The 22,873-nt window shown below is 45.4% G+C and overlaps 1 protein-coding gene across 1 annotated transcript in view; it reads left to right on the forward strand.

Moving 5' to 3' along the window:
- The first annotated feature begins 623 nt into the window (after positions 1 to 623).
- Positions 624 to 22,873, forward strand: part of C7 (complement C7) — a 126,711-nt gene continuing 104,461 nt past the window's right edge. The window contains exons 1-4 of the mRNA XM_088455236.1: positions 624 to 707; positions 6,821 to 6,906; positions 19,241 to 19,328; positions 19,437 to 19,578. Coding sequence (XP_088311362.1) covers positions 702 to 707; positions 6,821 to 6,906; positions 19,241 to 19,328; positions 19,437 to 19,578 — 322 coding nt within the window. The 5' untranslated portion in view covers positions 624 to 701. The remainder of the gene's footprint in view (positions 708 to 6,820; positions 6,907 to 19,240; positions 19,329 to 19,436; positions 19,579 to 22,873) is intronic.

Raw genomic sequence — 22,873 nt, forward strand, 5'->3', positions numbered from 1 at the left:
CCACACATGAATGGTCCAATGATGCTTTACTGTTGGCATGACACATTTAAAAATAAATAATAGATAATTGGTACGTTCGAGTCTGAATGAGGACCTTTGTGAACAGGGCCCAAATTCACAAGTATGCAGAATATAAATTCAATAGGAACAAAAGACCTCCCTGAGGCACCCGTAGCTGTATTTAGAACTGACACTGCCCTAGGCATTGGCTAATCCCTGATAGAATAGGTGGCTACTTAGTCAAGGGACATGTAAAATAAAGGAAACTGAAAAAAAGAAACATCTAAGCAAAAGTTTTTCTGCCGTCCCTAGAATGCGGTAGCCATAGACACGTGCCTAATTGCCTATATGATAAATACAGCCAGGGTAATAGATTTATTAAAATAACTGTGTAAACGGTGCTGTGGAAAATGTTGTAAATTGACTTTAGACTATTTGCATGTGCAGTGTCCATGCTACCCTTTAACTACTGGACATTCCCCATCTACAAAACAGCTGGACGGTATCAAAGACAGAAGCCAAATGGCAGGACTGAGAAAGAGCAGGGAGAAGGGGGTGGTGATTGCAATAAACAGGATGCAGAAAGCAATTATCTCTTTCCAGAGAAAAGGACATTTCAGATCTGAACTTCATGCAGCTAAAGTTCTGAGAACCCTGTCAGTTTGCTACTGAGGGCGCATGTGACCAGACCTCCTCCAAACATGAGGGTAAGAGATACGTTTTACTGTGCCCTGTTATATGACTACTGGCATTCACGGATATCATTGTACCTAGGATACCATTGTACCTAGGATACCATTGTACCTAGGATATAATTGTACCTAGGATACCATTGTACCTAGGATATAATTGTACCTAGGATACCATTGTACCTAGGATATAATTGTACCTAGCTCTGGAAAGGGTTCAGTAATTGGGAATTATTTGCTCAGTATTATGGGATGTCATGTTGCAGATGGCCATTGTGTTCTATTTCTGTAAAAAAATATTTATGATAGATTATAATCCCATATACAGTTACTGATAGATGCTAGAAACCTCCTCAATCAGACCGTAATGTTGTGTAAAAGCAAAGTGTATCTACGTGCAGCGTTATCAGGAATCACAAATGTAATATATATATATATATATAAATATATATATATATATTAGTATTGGTATTTATTGCATAAGGTTGTGTAGAAGGCCGGATTATTATATAAGGAACAACAGTTTATAAAACTTGCTGGTGGAAGTTGGAGAACCAGACCATAGATGCATGTGAATGCCTGTGAATTTGGTAGTTAGATAGAAGAATATCCTTTTCCGTCATTACCTATTTCACTATAAATTTGTTAACAGCTATTTATATAGCGCACACATATTCCCGCAGCGCTTTACAGATAATATGTAGCCATTCACACCAGTCCTTGCCCCAGTGGAGTTTACAATCTATATTCCCTATCACATACACACACTTACACACTAGGGTTCATTTTGTTGGGAACCAATTAACCTACCTGTATATTTTTGGAGTGTGGGAGGAAACCGGAGTACCCTGAGGAAACCCACGCCAGCACAGGAAGAATATACAAACTCCACACTGGTATCAGGGACTCAAACCCACCTCGGTGCTGTGAGGCAGTAACGCTAATCATTACACCGTCTGTGCTGCGAGCAGGTCCCTCTTACCTTTATGCATGTCTGTTATTACCCTGTTGTTTCCAATTGTGAATCGCAATGGAATATGTTGCACTAAATAATAAACTAATAATAATAATAATAATTCTAAAAAAAACTTTTTTCCTGACTCCAACTACAGTTGGGTGAGAGCAGAAAACTTTGCCTTTTTATACAATATATATTCCCAATTTTACCTTTTTTTTTTTATATAACCCCCTTAGAATTTGTTACAACAGTGACCATCAGTCATCTTTTCAGTGATTGTGCAATTTATCTCATGTCTTGTTAATAAGGCCAACCAGTGATGGGAATCCCAACTTCTTTAATACAGAGCTGTACATAAGGAGGGCATGGTGGCCAGTACTGTGTTGTGTCAATCAGGGCACGTCTGTGTGGTTCTCTAGGTATCCCGGTTTCCTTTCACAGCACAAACATATTTTATGTGGTAGAGAATTTAGACTGTAAGCTCTGCAGCTCAGGAACAATTTAAATCATTAAACATTCTCTATATATTGGCAACATATTATGCAATGCTTTTACAAACAGATGTTAATAATAAAGTTATTTTCTTGTATATGAGACCTATTGCTTATTAATTATTTTATTTACAGACAGGTTTTTAAATTACATATACATATTATGCAGTGCAGGGAATATTTAATTATTTACATCAGTCCTTGCCACAGGGGAGCTTACAATTATTATTATCCTTTATTTATATGGCACCACAAGTGTTCCACAGCGCCTTACATAGTACATAGAACTAATAGGTGAACAAGAAACAAGTAACTTATAGTACATTACAGTGCAGGACAAGGACACGATTTATATACATTGTTGCAATAGCGATTAAAGCACTAACAATAGGCAGCAGGGAGTTGGCAGTCAGGTGTTAGGTGCCCTAATGGGGAGTAGAGAGTAGAACAAAATGTAAAGAGAAGCACATGAGGGAGGAGGTCCCTGCTCGTGAGAGCTTACACTCTAAAGGGGAGGGTCAGACAGACAGACGTGACACAGAAGGGGTAGATAGGAAGGAAAGAGCATGAGGTGGGTCAGGATGAGAGCTGGAAGGCCTTGATGAAGTAGTGAAGGCCTTGATGAAGTAGTGGGTCTTGAGAGCCCGTTTGAAGATTTGTAGAGAGGTGGAGAGTCTGATAGGGAGAGGGAGAGCATTCCAAAGGTAGGGAGCAGCACGGGGAAAATCTATATTACCTATCACATGTACACACATACTAAGGTTAATTTAGACAGAAGCCTACCTACGCAGATGTGACCTCACTCACCTATCCGCAAACAGCACCAAATAGCGCAGTTTGACAGGTCACTAAGATGGGTCATGTTCAGTATTTTCTTTTGAATTTGTGTCTGTTTCACACTGCTACTGAGATAAAAGCTCAACATACGCCATACTTGCATACCTTTGAAATAACATTTCAGGGAGATTGTGAAAGCAACACCTATGAGTGCGGCAGTAAAGTGGGTGTGTACTGCTACATCTGGTTGGAGAGTCCTAAAACTGACTTACATCCAAATGTAATGGAGCCCCAGCAGGGGCATAGAGAGCGCCGCCGGGCCCAGATAAAGAGGGGGCGTGGCCTAATCACGGAAGGCGAGGCCATGCCCCCTTGAGAAAACCCTCCCAAAAATCATGCTTTTGCAGCGCCGCAGGGAGGGGGCCCGGCACAAAACCAGGGGGGGGGCGCGATCAGTGTGATCGCCCCCCCCTCAAACATAGGAGATTGCTGTGGCTGCTGCTGCTTAGCAGCCGCGAGCAATCTCCAACTGCATCGGCTGCTGCGAGGGAGGGAGAGGGGGAGCAGCACAGGACCCGGACCCCCACCGAGCCCCTCTGGAGCCCGAGCCCGGGTAAATTGTACACACCCCCCCCTTCTCTGCGCCCCTGAGCCCCAGAGCTATTAGTAAGATCTACTTGTTGATGAAAACACACTGATACTTTTAAGGGCTTGCTCATGTATTGTGTTTTTCAAAGGGTCATGATAAACCTTATATGAAAATGCAGGTAGCCATAGGGATCATTATGCCTTATAACCAATGCAGGGAAATGGCACTGATCGTCCAATTTGAATGTATATATCTCTGACCCCCCCCAAATTATATAGCAACTACATAATGGGATAAGGTGCAATCAGGGAGATTGCTAGGCTCATCAGGGAGTCAGGGAGATTAGTACTATTTCAGGGGGCCTCCCTGACAATCAGAGAGAGTTGGCAAATATGGATAAATGCACAACATACATCATACTTGCCGACTTTCATGGCTGCCCCTCCTGGAGGGGGCAGCCAGGTCAGCACTGCAGAGGGCATGGCGGCGGCAATGGTGCGGGGGCATGGTGGCGCAATTGCGTCATCACCGCCTCACCCCCCGCTATACAATGCTACGATGATGTGATTCAGTGTGATTCAGAGTTGTACACTTTGGACGCAGCAGCGATGCTAAAATATGTTAATGCTTCTGTGATCCTCTGCTGCATCCGAGAATGTACCATCGGCTCACTCTGCGTGACCATCAGCCACCTGAGTAACCTTCAGGTCACTCAGGATGGCCGATGTTTTCATGCAGCTGAAGCCAATGAAGCTGCGTACAAGCCAGTGGCTTCAGTGTGCCCAGAGAATGGGGCCAACACGCCCCCATTTTCTGGGACGCAGACTGATGTGTCCTCTGCTTCTTCCCCTAAATGGCCAAACCCTGAGCATGCCCCGATCGGCCAACATCGGAGTTGTACACAAACCATCTGGTTTGGGTCCAATTCTGAATCAGGCCCCCTGTGTAGAAACAATATCCATTCCATAATCAAAAGCAAATATCTCCAGGGCTTGAAAAATTTGGAAAACTGGTCTCTATTGTGATGCAGAACCATGTTTTGGTACTCAACCCCTTTCCTTCTGAAGCTTTGCTTACCCTTGTGCTGAGCCGATTTTGGTACTCTTTTGGACGGTCACATTACATCATCAACATCAGTCCAAGGGGCTCATACACCAGTCTAGCATTAGGCTGTGGAGGGACTAAGGCCCTCATTCAGAGCCATACGCTTTGAGCAGAGCGCACGCTCTGAATGAGGGCCGGGCTCCATTTTCATGGAGCGTCCTCCTGGACGCTCGTATAGCTGTGGGTCACCACCCACAGGCTATACGAGCGTGCATTGTGATGGTCGCGATGGTCGAGACCATCACGACCATCGAATTTGCGAGCCGGAGCCTGCGGTTGAGGTTTTCAACCGCAAGCTCCGGAGTGATTTTGGCTCTATCAGAGCCAAAATCACTCCCACTGACATCACTAGTGATGTCAGTGGGCCGGCTTTTGACGGGAGGCGTTCCCGTGGGAACGCCCCCGTCAGGGAGGCACGCCCCCGGCACGCCCACCAAAGGGGGCGTGCTGTCAATCAACATTGACAGCACGCCCCCTTTGATCGGACACAACGAGCGAAGGACTTTCCTTCGCTCGTCGCGTCTGGCGCATGCGCACAACGGAGCTCCCTCCGTCGTGCGCATGCTCAGTCCATAACATCGACCCACTTGCGAGCGGACAGCCGCTCGCGAGTGGGTCTGAATCAGGCCCTAAATTATCATCACTATTGTGCTCTCTGTACTCAGGGCCTGATTCAGTCTCGTGAGCGCTGAGCTCTCGCAAGCGGGTCGATGTTGGCCAAGTGCGCATGGGCACGAGGGAGCCGGCTCCATCGTGTGCATGCGCGAGACCCGTATAGCGATGGCCAAGCCGTCACTCCGGGTCTCGCTATAAAGGGGGCATGCTGTCGATGGTGAGTGACAGCATGTCCCCTTTGTTGGCATGCCGGGGGCGTGGCTGGCCAGACGGAGAGCCGAAAGCACTCCAGGGCTTGCGGCAGACAAGACCCTACCACAAGGGTCTCGTCGCAAGCCCGATGGTCGCGATGGTCTTAACCATCGCGACCATCTTTTTGGCTGCTCGCTATAGCTGTGGGTGGTAACCCGCAGCTATGCGAGCGGCCAGGAGGCCGCTCTAAAATTCAGAGGGACGGCCCTGATTCAGAGCGAGCGCTCTGTCAGAACGTCTGGCTCTGAATCAGGCCCTCATTACGATACTTATTTACTGTTTGAGTCCTGGCTTAGAATCACACCTCCATGCTCTCCGCTGACCATTTCACTAGGAAACAGAGATGGGTTTCAGACAGTGGTTGGAAGGAGGTTTTTTTCACAAAGTGAGTGGCAGGTAGTCAGCATTTGGGGGAGGTAACAAGGAGTGGCTACAAAAACGCAGGCGTGATAGGACCGGTTTCTTTGAGTGGTCTAGTGAGCCTCCGCAAATTTGCATGTAGCTAGAGAGGCCCCAGCATCTTAGGTGACATTGGGCGGGATGCATGATGCATCGCACTCGCGATGCGATCCATTCCGTCAGTCATCGCATTCATGCCGGCGTTGCTAACATCGGTATGCATGACGATCCCTGCAAAGGACCGCTCTGTCCGTAAGAGCGGCCCTTTGCGGTCTATGACCCAGAAGCCGCTCCGGTGTCCTTCTGCGCTTGCGAGTGCCGCGGGGGGTGCTGGGAGGGATCCGATTGGATCGCTCTATCAGCACTCTGCGGAGAGAAGCCCACAGACTTCTATGGGTAAAGTCTTCAGGAAGATGGCGTTACCTACCGCAACTAAGTCCCGGAGTGCATTGTACTCCGGGCTTAGTGCATATGGGAAATGCGGCTAAACCCGAATTTTCGGGGTGTGACCGCATTTTTCCAATTGATGCATCCCGCCCATTCTGAGACAGCAAAGGGTTGCTGAGATGGCCGATGATTCCGATGTTTCCTCTTCTGTACGTAAGATGCGGATGTGAGACGCCAGAGGAGGGAGACTCTGTGCACAGACATCCGCTAAGTCATTTACGTGCAATTGGGAATCAGCCCACCAGGGAGTGAGCAGCAAAGTTGGCAAGTATGGCACACATCTTTCAGTTTCTTGGAAGTAATGCAAGATAGAGAAGCTCCTTCTACTGAACTGTATTATGTATATGTACAGTCAGTTTTCATAATTTTTCTTCTGATGGTTTATGTCTGCAAATTTCTTAGTCACACTTGGTGGAACATAGAAATTGTGTTTTGAAGCTATAAACACCAAGACTGAGCCTTGCAATGAGTAACCCACACATTGTATGTTTATCCCCAGAATCTGCTGTTCTGTCTTGTGTGGTTCTTGGAGATTTGGCAAGTTGCAGCTGTCCTTCCAGGTATATTTACTAGTTGGAGTGCAAGGTAAGAACTGAGCCAAGGCCCGTTTTTTAGGCGAGATATATTTTTTATTAATATTCTGTTTCATAACTCATAAAATTTGGACAATAGTGATATGTTTGATGACTAACGAGGCAAAACATCATCTTTCATGGTCATCTCGGCACAGAAAGATTAAGTTTTGCGTCGTTCTGAGGTCCACAAGTGAAAAGAGACAAGAGGACTGCGCTAAGAGTCACCTTTGTAAACAATATATCTGAATATCTTTAGGTATGGTGTATATTAATGAAAAATAAATAAATAAATGAATGTGGAGTGAGGCTAAATTGCTGCTATCAATAAACAAAGGTCACTTGGTAATGAATAAAGAAAGAAAAAGGTGATAGCGCAACAAATTAATGTAATAATAAAATGTGAGCAGGTAAATAGTGTGAACTGACCAAAGTGTCTAAATGAATGACCTGTAACAAGGCAAATCTATAAACAATAATTTTAATGTTTATATCTAAAAAAGAGGGGGCACTAGTTATCTAGTGCAACCATAGTACATAAATAAAGACATAAATCATCTGGATGAACATACATCAGCAAACAGTATTGTAAATGTATATTTAAGATCTATGGCCCTAATTCAGAGCCGGACGCTCTGAAAGAGCGCTCGCTCTGTATCAGGGCGTTCTTTTTTTTTCGTGCGACCATCGGGCTTGCAACAAGACCCTTGTGGTAGGGTCTCGTGGCTGCAAGCCCCAGAGAGCTTCTGGCTCTAATAGAGACCCGGAAGCTCTCCCACTGATGATGTCAGTGGGTCCGCCCACAAACGGCAGGTGTTCGCATGGGAACGCCTCCATTTGTGAAGCCATCCCCCCGCCACGCCTACAAAACGTGGCGAGCTGTCGATCAACCATCGACAGCCACCCCTTTTGTAGTGAGCCACGGAGCGAGTGCTTTTTGCGCTTGCTCCGGGGCTCGCACACATGCAGTGCGCACGCCGCACGTGCCACTGGGCCACCATTGACCCACTTGCAAGCGCTATGCGCTTGCGAGCGGGTCTGAATCAGGCCCTATGAGCATGTGCTAAGAAATTGCTTGATAAATATACTGAGATATGTGAACATATATGAGAAAAAGTCAATATGATAATGTCCAAAGCTCCTTGAAAAATTATACATATATGAATCCTAATAGAAGAATTGGATGAATGTACAGTATATCTGGATATATATATATATATCTGGATTCGCCTAGGCGAATTCCACATGCTCCACATCGTTTATTGATCCTGCCTCGATCCAATACGTTAGCACTGGATGTTTTGCTATATGCTTCCTGTCCGTTCAAGTTGGACTCTGACCGGGATCACTCAGGATACTAGGATCTCCCTCGGAACACTGCACTAAGCTGCTCAGCTGCCTAGCTGATAACAATTTTGGGAGTTACCACCTGTTTCAACGTCTTTAAAGAATCCTCTGGACACAGATCACCATAACAATACCAAACTGCAGGTTAAGTCTCTGGAATTTATCCAGATATACATTCAACCAATTCTTATATTAGGGATCCATATATGTATCATTTTTCAAGGAGCTTTGGACATTACCATATTGAACCTTTCTCATATATGTTCACATATCTCAGTATATTTATCAAGCCATTTCTTAGCACATGCTCATAGATCTTAAATATACATTTACAATACTGTTTGCTGATGTATGCTTCATCCAGATGATTTATATCTTTATTTATGTACTATGGTTGCACTAGATAACTAGTGCCCCCTCTTTTTGAGATATACACATTAAAATTATTGTTTATAGATTTGCCTTGTTACAGGTCATTCATTTAGATACTTTGGTCAGTTCACACTATTTACCTGCTCACATTTTATTATTACATTCATTTGTTGCGCTATCACCTTTTTCTTTCTTCGTTCTGAGGTCCGAATGTGGTGGGAAGATCCGAGCCAAAACCGAAACGCTCATCTCTAACAAAACTGGTCACGTTCCCGGACGTTAAAGAAGCCTGAGATGCAAGTTTGTGTTTCTTTGATTTAATATGGTTCGTAATGTTAGAACTCCCTCCATGGCCAACTGAAAACATAGCACTGCACATTGAGCATGACACAGGAAAGTGTTTATGTAATGTATCAATTACCTGACATTTTCTCTTAGGAGGTGGCATTCTTACATAATTATAAATAACTATGAGCTTAAATGCAAAATAGGATTTAATATGAATAATGGGAGACAGTCTTTGGAGTCAAAAGACCCAAAACCAAGTTGAATTACAAAATATATCTTTTTTTCCCCTTACTGCAGGGTACTAGTGTAGTTTATATTTACTAGTATATGGAATATTTTGTTGCTTTGCACAACAATTAGTAGTGTGAAAAGGATTTGCCAGACTGAGGGGTCTATTTACTAAGCAGTGTTAGGAGACAGAGGACCTGATTCAGAGGCGCTCGCATAGCTGTGGGTGACCACCCACAGCTATTGCGAGCGGCCAGGATGATGGTTGCGATGGTCAAGACCATCGCGACCATCGGGCTTGCGACGAGACCCTTGTGGTAGGGTCTCGTGGCCGCAAGACCCAGAGAGCTTCTGGCTCTAATAGAGCCGGAAGCTCTCTCACTGACATCACTGGTGATGTCAGTGGGGCCGCCCCCAAATGGCAGGCGTTCGCTTTGGAACGCCTCCGTTTGTGAAGCCACCCCCCGGACACGCCTATAAAACGGGGCGAGCTGTCGATCAACATTGACAGCCGCCCCTTTTGTAGTGAGCCACAGAGCGAGTGCTTTTTGCGCTCATTCCGGAGCTCGCGCGTCCACACTGGGCCACCATCGACCCGCTTGCGAGCACTATGCGCTTGCGAACGGGTCTGAATCAGGCCCAGAGTGAAAGGTGATAAGGTACCAGTCAATCAGCCCCTAACTGCCATCTCACGGGCTGTGTTTGAAAAATGACAGTTAGGAGCTGATTGGCTGGCACCTTATCACTTTTCACTCTGTCTCCTAACACTGCTTAGTAAATAGACCCCTCAGAGCCAAAATACAACTTGAAATACAGTATATATATTTTTCATCCTTACATTACAAGGTATTGCAGGGTAAGATTTGTCAAATCCAGCCAAGTCAGAACAAGTTCAAGTAATGAAAAAACAAATCACAATGGGTCCAGCCGGGCCCTGCAGTCAGCAGACTCAGGGGCACCAATGCAGCTTCCAGAAAATATACTATATACAGTATTTATTCTGTATAGTCTATATTGTAATTGTACAGTGACTGTGACAGTGAGCCTGCTTCAGAGTTATAGGTTTTTCGCATGTGTAAAAGTGCACCGTTTGCCCGAATCTGGCACTTTTCGCACAAATGCGCACTCCCGCTATCCTATTGCAAAAGACGCGATGCGGCTTTCATGAGAAAATTCTCCATGCTCTTAGTGGAGCGGGTGACAATGGGGAAAACTGCCTGTACCTAAAAAAAAAGTCCAACTAATAGTGGGTAACAGTATAGAAGTCTGTTAAGGGGCATAATCAAAAGATTTGGGGTTCTTAAATTGTGTTGAATGGCTGTTATATGCATTTTTCTGTAATTGAAATTATTATAGAAAGCTATAATTTTGGGAAAAATAGATGCTGTAGTTACATTTGGGGTACATAATAATGGATGCAAGTAGATTTTTTTATATAAAAAAACTGCATGTTTAAAAATGTTTAAAAATACACCATGCACCTGCAATCCTAAAAACCCCTGTCCCATCCATAGATCACCCCCTCCCAAAATACCAATCCCTCTTCAAAGTTTAAACTAGGGACGTGCAGGCTCGGATAGGTTCGAGTTTGCACGTTGAGTTCAGATTTTTCCCTCCAAAAAAACGGAACTCAGAAAGAGGCAAAACGTCATCTTGCATGGACGAACATCATCATTCCTCTTTCTGAGTTCCATTTTTTTGGAGGGAAAAATCCGAACTCAACGTGCAAACTCGAACCTATCCGAGCCTGTACATCCCTAGTTTAAACCCATTTTCCAACACTTTTCACTTTTTCACCCCAAAAATGACATGTAATTACTGGCCAAATTAAGCTAATTAAGAAATTATTTTAGTAATTCAGGGGGGTGTTATGCAAGGGGTTCTGAACCAAGTCCCGACATTTTTAGCTTTTGACTATGGAAAGTTCGCACGTGCGACAAGCCATGGCTAATAGGATAGTGTAATACGCATTATGGGCCTGATTCAGAGCCAGACGCTATTTGCGCTCGCTCGGTCAGAAAAAGGGGCTGGATATTTAAATAGAGCGCTCGCTCTTTGCCGTCTGTTGACGCCTCTATGTCTGAACGAGCGAACGAAACATGCGCTCACTATTTTTAAAAAAACGCCCCCTGGCCGTTCGCATCATACGTCATCTCCGCTATTTATTTGATTAATCGAGTACATCGAAAGGCGTCTGAACTGCTTGCAGTGTTTGTGGTTGGATTTTCCTACCGCAATCGTGCGAACAGTTCAGGCTAAGAAACAACCAAGTGACGTGGTCGGTGACGCTGCTTTGTTAATTATGCACACCCTTAAAACGCCCGTTTTGACCGTTTGGCACGCCTGCGTTCGGATCTCCACTCCCCGTTTTCAAGCACCTTCCCCTGTTACCACCCACAAACGCCTCATCCTGTCACTCAAATTAGCAGGCATTCGCTATTTTGCAAGCACAAAATTTCCGACCGCAATGACTGGTTCGCGCATGCGTATTACAACCCGTACGCATGCGCAGTTGTGCGAACATCACTCGGAGCGAACGAGCGGCCACTTACGAGCGGCTCTGAATCAGGCCCTATGTGCGAAAAATTAGCACAGGTGAAAACTTTTCGCACAAAGGTGGCTTATCACGGCTAATTGGATATGGCCCTATGCCTGTAATTTCATAGGTGAGAGATTATTGGCTGCCTGCGCCTGCGTCTGAGTCCCGCTGCATGTGCGCCAAGGTACATTACCATAATCCCTTGGGGCAAGTTTTTATTCACAGTGTGATTGACAGCCGGGGAGCGTTTGGGGGAGGCAATGGGGAGTGTCAGCTAAAAACGCAGGAGTGTTACGACCAATTCAGGGACCTGTCACATACTGCGCCTGCGATCTTGCACACAGTAAGCATGGCTCCATGATCTCATTTCCCGCGACCATTCTGCATGACCATAGCGTTGCACAGGACTGCTAACATCGAATGATCTGTGACCGAAGCTGCGTCTTTGTATGCAGATGATGGGATTTGCAAAGACACCGCTGGGCGTCTCAATACATATCCTGACGGCTGCGACATTTGCATATGAGATCACAGCTGTGGTGACAATAGCGAGCAACCTGGCTCAGGCCACGTGTCACAGTCACAGCTTTGTGCTGGTGCACAGACAGTCGCCAGCCTGAGCAGTGCAGTCTATCTATGGCTGCTCTCTGTCTCTCTATCTATATTCTCTCTGTCTCTCCTATATTCTCACTGACATAGTCTCTCTGTACTATGCTCTCTGGGCTGCCTCTGGGTGCCTGGATTGGAACCTGGACCTTCTGGGAAAGAATGATCCTTCCAGACCAACGCCTAAATACATGACGTCATAGCATTTGGCCAACCGCCAAATCCACCTCCACCCACATCTCCAGTGCCCTCCTTACCAGTTTCTCTTCCTCCCTCCAGTGCCCGGCCCCGGCTTTACCATAACATTTGTGCGCCACAAACACAGTTGTTGGGACATCATGGTGGATACCCAAAAAGCGGTATCACTGCGGAAAACTTATAGTATCCCTAGGACACACCGAATGCCAAGCACCCAGTGTTTGCAGCAGCGGTGTGGGCTCTCCATATTTATAGTGGGGCATGGCAACTCCCCTGCACACTTCAACATTAAAGATGCTCACCTGTGACAGAAACCAGCCGATAAATAAGCCTGCAGATCCGGAAGGCATCATCATAGTAATGGTCCGAAAACTGGAACTGACTCACTGTAACCGCAGCAGCCATGGTAAGCAGTGCTGAGAATTGTAGGGACATCTGATCAAGTAGTAGATAAAATGGCTATCACAGCTCAAATGATGTCATATTTGATTCCCTTCAATAAAAGAGTCGCCAAGATGCAAAAAATTGCAAATAACACACAGGACACTTAAACACTCAGTTTTTAGGTTGTATCAATTTGTTAGTCCTAATTAGACCTTTATCAGATTTGGCCACAATGCCTTTGACATTGCTTCTACTTTAGAAGAAGAACAAGGGCTTTTCCTGACATAGTGGCCCAATGACCTTGCCACCTGCCATAAGCAGAATATTTCTGTCTACCTCCTTTCTGTAGATTTTTGTGGCTAGTCTATTAGCATTCTTAACCACACAAAAGTCTAAATAAGTTATTACTGTTTCACTGTATGATAAAGTAGACCTAATAGTGGTGTACAAAAAATTTAGAACAGCAATAACCTAGGTCTAGGGTCCAACGCCGCCAAGCCACAGCATACAGAGGCCATATGCATATCGAAACCTAAAAATGTATAAACTCAAAAGAAAACAAAGGATCAAAGGATGAGCCATTATATGTTGTTTTTCATACATATGCATATGATTGAGCAATTTCAGACCCCATCGCTGTCCCCTTCAATGGCAAGAAAAAGAATTCTGATTTTTTTATTCCTAAATCAATCTCAATAAGTAGTAACAAAAACTTGACAGCATGGCCCTTATAATGTGGGCTGTTGGCTATTAGATTATACTATATATAAATATATATATATATATATATACAATTTTACTGCACTCAGCATCAAAAGGAGACATTACTCTAGATCCTTTGTCAAACCATTGTTTATGTATTCTGTCTGTGGCTTATGTGGTCACATTCTGTGAAGGCACCAGGCGCAGTTGTCGTAATTGTAAGGAGTGCCATGGATTTATATAAGTCCCACTTTGAATCCATATGGAAAGGTGAATGTGCTGCTCTGCTTACCTGAGTGGAATTCAACTACCCAGTACTGATAACATACAGTACATAGAGAATTTTGACTATTTTGTTTTGAATATTGGAGGTGTGAAATCTGCTACCATGCTGAGAACCAAGTGTTTCCTAAGAAAATCCATCATTCCAGTATATTTGAGATCAATTGGGACTTGCAATAGGTATTCCTTTATGTGAAGGCACAGAGATGAACCCCTGAAGAAGTTTCCAAGGAGACAAAACGCATAGGGTAACTGTTTTTGATCCTAATTTGGTGATTACACCACTACGAATGCATGCTTTAAACCTAAGGGTGAATCGTCCATGTTCAAATGTGGAACTCTGTAAACCTAATCAGCACCAACTAAAATTGTATTGGTACTGTATAAATTGTTTTTTTTTTATTGTAATAAATTGAATTATGCTTTTAGAAAGGTGTCAACAACTTCTTGTTCACAAAAACTACTAGATTTTTATATGTTAATGTTTTTATACAGCAGTTGTATTTTGAAGTTTTAATCCAGAATGGCTTTTTCTTTATTATGAATTCTCCAGTATAAACTGTAAAGTTACACAAGCGCTCTCTCACAGACCTTTTTCCATATATATAGCGGGTAAAATAAGTATTGAACACATCAACATTTTTCTCAGTAAATATTTCTGTAATGGGACTATTGTAATGAAATTTTCACCAAATGTCAGCAACAACACATGCAATCTACACATGCAAAGATATCAAACCATAGATGTCCATAAACTAAGTTATGTGTAATAATGTGAAATGACACAGGGAATCAGAACCAGATTTACAGATACATATAAATTACCCCAGGGGTTCATGTGGGCATTATACAAAGGTGCAGCAGTATAAAGTGATGGAAATTTGGTGTATTTTGATCAGGGATGTGCTGAAAAGGTAGACAGGAGAGGCAGTGCCATACACTTTTTACTACAGAGTTTTGCATATAAAAATTCTTAGAGTAATATAAAGAAGATATTTTTAACATTTTTTTTTACTTTTTATAGTCAAAACTTTGGTGTATACTAGGTATGATAAGAAAGGCTCTGCTAACCTGCCTCACCTGACTGCACATCACTGCTTAAGAGTGTGCACTCTTAAAATCTACAGTACCTGTCAACAGTCCCAATTGGTCAAAATCATCCTTCCCCCTAAAAAGCCTGACCTATGGTCAGATGAGTTTAAGCCATGCATAATGCAGCTGAGCCTCTTTTTTGTCAGACCATGCTCATTATGCCAGGAAAATCTGGACTGTTGACAGGTAGATCTTAAAATGTTGACCAGGTTAATTCAAAGACTAATTCCACCCTAAAATTAATTCCAAATGCCTGCTGTGTATGGAATGCAAATGGAATACCCCACTGCTATGTTCGCAAAAGCAGCGGTCCTCACTATCATCAGCACTTACACCTACTCCATGCTAGAAGCAGGAGATCCATCAGAACTTGGTGCCCACTACATACGCACGAATAAACCGCATCTCTAGTAAGACATCCATGATAAAACAGTTCATTTGTGTAAGTTATTTTTTTTATTATTATTAATTGAGCTTACACACATGAAAAACAATATAGCCAGAAAATTACATTTAAAAAAACAAACAAAAGCAAATATATAATTTGATTAAATGGTAAACGACTTACACAAGAGAGACTGTGAAAGAGAAATTAAAATAGATCACATCTGGCTTTATTTAGTATTTTCCTCGCTTTGATTGAACTTGTGAAAGAGAATGCGTTCCTGGGGATGTTTAGTCAGAAATGATACAGCTAATTAGCCAGAATATTTTTGTTTATTATTGGCACATTATCACTGGCTCTAATTAGACAGTATTAAGCCTTGTAATAATAATTAGTGTTGTTTATGCCATGACAGCCTGGAAATTTGTATTTCAGTGACGCAATGTCACGGAGTCATTTTATAAATAAATGTAACCTAAATCCATCTTATAACTAGAGCCTATATTAAGGAGCCATGTATTCTATAACGAACCTATGTAATTAAAAATGTAAACACCGAACTTGCTGTTACGTTATGTGTACATGAATCCATTTTTCTGTTAACCAATCAAATCTAAGCTAAAAAGATTTGCACTCCCGAAAAGAATGCAATATACTTTTTTTTGGTATCACAAAGTCCTTTTCTTGAGGCCTCCTGAAGGGCCTAATTCTAGGTTGGAAACGGTCGATGTTGTCGGACTAGTGTTGTAACTATAAATTTTGCTCCCACATGCCAAAAAAGTTTCAGGCCCAAGCCCAAAAAACAACACACCCAAAGACAACGTTTAAGGTGTGTGGTTACATGATACAGTAATGTGCTTTACACATTATGACACACTAAGTACTGCCACTTATAACACAGTATGCTACACCATAATACCACTTACAATACATTATGCCACACAGCAATGCCCCTTACACATACTACACAATAATGCCACATATAACACATAATGACACACAGTAATGCCCTTATAACAAATTATGCCATGCTGTAATGCCCCTATTTCACATTATGCCACACTAATGCCACATACAACACATTATGCCACACGGTAATGCCCCTTACACATTATGCCACACAGTAATGCCCTTAATAGCATATTGTGCACACAGTAATGCCAATTACACATTATGCCAAACAGTAATGCCCGTTACATCCCACCCTGGCAGATCTACTTCACCAACCCTCCTCTCCGCTCCAGCCAGTCTGTCACCTCAGCTCAAGACAGGTTGCACAGTGCCCCCTGTAGTTGTGCCCCATATGCAATGCCCCTTGTACTAGTCCCTATTATGCAATGACCCTGTAACAGTGCCCCTTATGCAAAGCAGCCTGTACTAGTGCCCATTATGCAGGGCCCTCCTGTAATTGTGCCCCTTATGTAATGCACCCTGTATTAGTGCCCCTTAAAGTAGTGCCCCTTGTAGTTGTGCCCATATGCAGTGCTCCTTGTAGCTGTGCCCATATGCAGTGCCCCCTTAGTTGTGCCCCTTAAAGTAGTGCCCCTGTAGTTGTGCCCCTTAAAGTAGCACACCCTGTAGTGTGCCCCTTCAAGTAGTGCCCCCTGTAGTTATGCCCCTTCAAATAGTGCCCCTTCCAGTAGTGCCCCTGTAGTTGTGCCCCTTCAAGTAGTGCCCCCTGTAGTTGTGCCCCTTCAAGTAGTGCTCCCTGTAGTTGTGCCCCTTCAAGTAGTGCCCCCTGTAGTTGTGCCCCTTCAAGTAGTGCGCCCTGTAGTTGTGCCCTTTCAAGTAGTGCCCCCTGTAGTTGTGCCCCTTCAAGTAGTGCCCCCTGTAGTTATGCCCCTTCAAATAGTGCCCCTTCCAGTAGTGCCCCTGTAGTTGTGCCCCTTCAAGTAGTTTTCCCTGTAGTTGTGCCCCTTCAAGTAGTGCCCCCTGTAGTTGTGCCCCTTCAAGTAGTGCCCCCTGTAGTTGTGCCTCCTCAAGTAGTGCCCCCTGTAGTTGTGCCCCTTCAAGTAGTGCCCCCTGTAGTTGTGCTCTTTCAAGTAGTGTCCCCTGTAGTTGTGCCTTCTCCTGTAGTCGTGCCCCCCCATACTTACCTAACTCCACGCGGCTGTCATCCGGGCTGTCTCTCCCGCTGCCATGCTGACTGGATCTAAATTGATCCAGCAGACTTGGCCGCTCAGGTTCCTCACATTGCGGGTGACGTCATGACATCACCAGCGCACTGCATTACTGGGAATGCTGGCCTCCGAAGTGATCTAAGGCTTCCTTAGGCTCTGATCACTTCAGAGGCCAGCGCTCACAGATGCAATGGTGAAGCTATGGTCCCCGGCACCCCCAAGCCACCACGAGGGCTGCGGGGGCAGTAGTTATGCCACTATGTCAGACGCAGGGAGCAATGTTTTCCATCTAAGCATGCATCGCGAATCGCAGTGTGCATGCGACCCGATGGTGATCATACAGAGAAGCAGTACAGATTCAGATGCACGTATGAAGAACTGCATAGGCAGTGTATTGGACGTTCTTGGGCGTACACTGGGAAGTAACAGAGGGATGACTAAAAAGAGGCACTCAGAGGTAATGTGTTATGAGAGCATTGCAGGCGTAATGTCGAAAGTGGTTGCATAAAGACAGGGCCGTAACTAGTGTGGTGCGACCTGTGCCATGGCACAGGGCACCGGAGGGGGCACTGTTTGGGCATGTTCATTTTCTGTTTATAATCATTCTCACTTGTAGCTTCCTCTTCTTTTATCCCCAGCATCTCCTGGCCTCCCCTATCTCCTCTCTGGCTGACTCCATCGGGTCAGTAGATACGTGCTTAACGCGTTTCGCTGAGCTGAGAGCAGCTACTTCATAAGCAAGTGTGACTGAGGTTGTGAAACTGCAGGGATTTATACCAAGCCATATAATTGGGTATTCATAATATGATTTTATGTCTGGGCATGTTTAGATTTTATAATAAATAAGAATATATATTTTTTTATCGAGCTGCATGATTTTTATCTACTATATTTGCTTTTAGCGCTGTATTTTGGTATTTCTTCTATTCATGATCACTACTGGGCCTGAAACACTAGTTAATGCATATTTTAAGTAACTGGTCCATTCATTATAAGAGGCCCGCTGTAGTCGCCCAATATTCAGCAAAACTTAGAAAACTAAACGATGAAAACAGGCTATTGGATGGACACAAAAATGCAAACAACTCCTAATATTAAAATATACACATTTAGGGCCTGACTCAGACCCGCTCGTGAGCGCTGAGCACTCGCAAGCGGGTCGATTTTGCCCAAATGCGCATGTGCACGATGGAGGCGCCTCCGTCGTGCGCATGCGCGAGACCCGAATAACGACGGGAAAGCCGTCGTTATGGGTCTCGCACCAAAGGGGGCGTGCTGTCGATGGTGAGTGACAGCAGACCCCCTTTGGTGGGCGTGCCGGGGGCATGGCTGCCCAGACGGAGGCGTTCCCATGGGAACGCCTACCGTCTGGGTCCGGCCCCACTGACATCACTAGTGATATCAGTGGGAGTGATTTTGGCTCTGATAGAGCCAAAATCACTCCAGGGCTTGCGGTCAACAAGACCCTTCCGCAAGGGTCTCGTCGCAAGCCCGATGGTCACGATGGTCTTGACCATCGCGACCATCATCATGGACGCTCGCATAAGCTGTGGGTGGTCACCCACAGCTATGCGTGCGTCCAAGAGGCCGCTTCCCCCCCCCAAAAAAAACGCCCTGATTCAGAGCGGGCGCTTGTTCAGAGCATCCGGCTCTGAATCAGGCCCTTAGTTGAGTAGCAAACACGGCCAACTTGTGTTCAGTTCCGTATCAGCTGCTCAATGTTCACCGAAGACTGTTATACAGCAATAAAAAAACAAATCTGCCTATCAGCCATCAATTCAGTCCATGCATTATGTATTTTCAGACGTGAGGCGCTTGCATTTTCAAGTGTGAATTGCAAATGGAGCCCATTTGGTGAATGGTCAGAATGTGACGGTTGCTCTAAAACTCAGGTATGTAGCCTCAGGTATGAAAGGCTGCATTGGTATTAATTTATATAACCCTAGAGCTCTTATTATTTATAGTACTATAGTTTTTGTTTTTTCACCTTTTCAATATAGACCCGTAGGCGGACCATCGAGGTTTATGGCCAATTTGGGGGCCTGGAGTGCTCAGGACCTGCCTATGAAACGAAGTCTTGTGTTCCCACCAGAGGATGTCCTATAGAGGATGGGTGTGGAGATAGATTTAGATGTGCTTCAGGTAATATTCTTCCATGATCATAACTGTATGAAAATAAACATAATTTCTGAGGAACCAGCTTTATTTTTATACAGTATCTTTGCAAAGGATAATGGACCCGCATTGCACAATATTGGAGCCACCTGAGGGGGTTTAGTAATAGGGTGCGACTTGCAGCCGCTGCAGGAACTCCTTCGAGCCTTCCCATATTTTTTTTCCTATATTTTGTAAAGCAGTAATCATTTTAAAGTCAAATCCAAGCTGGTTTTGCCATCAAAATGATTGCCGCTTTAAAAATACGGAAAGATTTGTAGGCTATCCCACAGGGGCTGCAAGTCGCACTCTATTACATAAACCCCTGGGTCTTTTTTTAGCTTTATACTTTTGTGCGATTTGTCCAAAAAATTCTGTTTTGCATAATTTGGTTCAGTCACAATATTGCCTTTTGTGTTTCAAGTGTGTTATAGTTCATAAGTAGTACCTAAATAATATACATTAAATGCATTAATTGACCATAGTGTAAATATTGAGGAGCTATCTAATATACCTCAAGTAATAAACATAAAAATGAGCATATAAAAATGATATAGTTGAATAAAATGGTGATGGCACACATCACACGCATTCAGTCATGAGGAGCAGGCTCACATAGAGGTTTACATCATACTTGCCTACCCTCCCGATTTGGTCGGGAGCCTCCCGAAAATCGGGTGCCGCTCCCGACCTCCCGGGAAGGCAGGCAATTCTCCCGGCTGCCGCCCAACCCTCCTGTCCCCCCCGCAACAACCCCTGCAACCCCAGCAGCGGAGGGGGCCGGTGACGCGATTCACGTAATTTTGGCCCCGCCCCCTGCTACACAATGCCTATTTTATTGGCATTGCACAGCGGGGGCGGGGCCAAACTGACGCGATCACGTGACCCCGCCCACACCACGCCTTCAAGTGATGTCACCTGCCCGGCAACTCCCCCTTGTACCGGCCATGCCCCCCCTGTCCTGCCGATCTGGCTGCTCCCTCCCGGAAGGAGCAGCCAGAAAGTCGGCAGGTATGGTTTACATGCTCCTTGTGACTGATTGCATTGTGATCTATGCTCTCACCATTTTATTCACCTGTATAATTTTTATATGCTCATTCATTTTTATGTTTATTACTTGAGACAATGGAATGCGCAACAACAGGGCCCTAACTAGGGTGGTGCGACCAGTGCCATGGCACAGGGCACCGCAGGGCAGGGGGCGATGTTTGGGCCTGTCAATTTTCCTTTTTATTATCATTCTCCGTACACCATTGGCATCACCGAGGTCGGTGTTACTCTTTGCGTCACTGCACGTGCACGTGAAAGGTGGTGTGGCCTTGTGTCTGTGATGCCACGCTCCCGTGTGTATGACGTTTTGGTCATATGACATTGTGTGACGCCCACGTTCTTGTCATGCTGGGGGCTTGCTCAGCGCTCTGGGAGTTGTTAGCTACCCCCCAAACTCTTTGGCGACACCAAAACAGCACAGCAGCTCTGCTATTCTGGTGTCATTCCCTCGGATGGTGTCACCCGGTGAGATTCCGCACCCCCCCTAGTGACACCGCTACCACACACTACTATGTCATATGAAGGCAGAGGAGGGAGAAAGAGGGGTAGGATCTTACATTACACAGAGCAGATGGAGCAGATGGAGCTCAGGTGTTCTATAGCCTCTCTGCTAGCTCCATCATGTTCCATGAAAATAATACCAAGACTCTTCTTTAAGCCTGCCACATTGATGTTAACAAACAAACAACCCCCCCCACACCTCATATGTTTCATGCAATTGCTACTTTCACGTGGATTCATCACCAATGCATACTATAGGTAGCCCTTTAGGGCTTGATTCTGAGTTGCATGACATTCCGTCTGTGTATGGATTTTACAAATGTCGGAGCCAGCATACGGCATGTAAAGCAATTATGTGCGTTCCAGAGTCCTACGGAGTCTTATCTCCACTTGCGACTGAGCGGGTATGTAACTGGGAGGCAACAGGACGTAGAATAAGTGCACCGTGGGCATGTTGATGGAATTGCGGACTATACAGAGGTGATCATAGATAGAGATCTGTACAACGTTTGTCGGATGTCTTGCACCAAGGATAGGGCTTGCGCAATTGCGTGCTGATGACGACGGCTGCTCTCACCAGCAGTGGCGTAACTAGGGTATTTGGAGCCCAGGGCAAATTTGAAAAGGGCGCCCCCCCCGATGTGCGCGCGCCAAAGACGCGCGTGGCAAAACAAATGGGCGTGGTCACTTAAAAATGGGGCGTGTCAACATGACACACCCCTTTATTTTCACGCTGAACATTCCTATCCATATGCACCTTAACCCCAGAAGTACCCCTTATACAGTACCCCCAGGATGCAGTTGTGGTCCCTCTTATGCAGGCCCATAGTAGTGCCCCTTATACAGTATTCCCAGTAGTGGTCCCTCTTATACAGCCCCCAATTAGTTCCCCTTACTCAGTACCCCCAGTAGTGGCCTCCCCAAATGCAGTGCCCCATGTAGTGTTCCCCCTTATGCAGTGCCCCCAGTAGCAGTCCCCACAATGCAGTGCACCCAGTAGCGGTATCCCCTTATGCAGTGACCTTTATATAGTGCCCCCAGTAGTAGTCCCCCCCCTATGCAGTGCCCTTTATATAGTGCCCCCAGCAGTAGTCCCTCCCATGCAGTTTTCCCAGTAGTGGTCCCCCTTATGCAGGCACCCAGTAGTGATCCCCCCTATCCAGTGCCCCCTGTAGTGGCCCTTCCTATTATTGCTCCCAGTAGTGGTCCCCCCAGTGTAGTGCCTCTAGTAGTAGGCCCCTTTTATAATGCCCCCAGTGGTAGTCCCCCCCCCAAGTAGTAGTCCCCAGTAGAGGTTCCCCCTCCCGATTAAGTGCCCCCAGTAGTAGCCCCCCCAGTAGAGGTCCTCCCAATAATGGTGCCCCCAGTAGTAGCCACCCCTCCCCCATTGTGCCCCCACCCCCAGTAGAGGTCCCCCCAGTAGTAGCCACCCCCCCTCCCCCGTTGTGCCCCCAGTAGTGCAGACAGGTTTAAAAAAAATATAAATAAAAATATACTTACCTGAATCCACGCTGCTGCTCCGGACCGTGACACCGCTCCCGCCGCCGCCCGCCAGTCCTCCCGGGCTGGCGCGCTCAGCATTATGGGAGAGACGTCATGATGTCTGTCCCATTACCCACTGCTGGAGCCGGACAGAAGCCCGGCTCTTGCAGTTGGTGCTGCAGCAGTCAATGAGAGTCTATCTGACTCCGATTGGCTGCTGTTTAACACACGCATCGCCACTAGCGCTAGC

Source organism: Taudactylus pleione, unplaced genomic scaffold (genome assembly GCF_031769625.1).
Source record: "Taudactylus pleione unplaced genomic scaffold, aTauple2 ptg000647l, whole genome shotgun sequence".
In the NCBI taxonomy this organism is placed as follows: domain Eukaryota; kingdom Metazoa; phylum Chordata; class Amphibia; order Anura; family Myobatrachidae; genus Taudactylus; species Taudactylus pleione.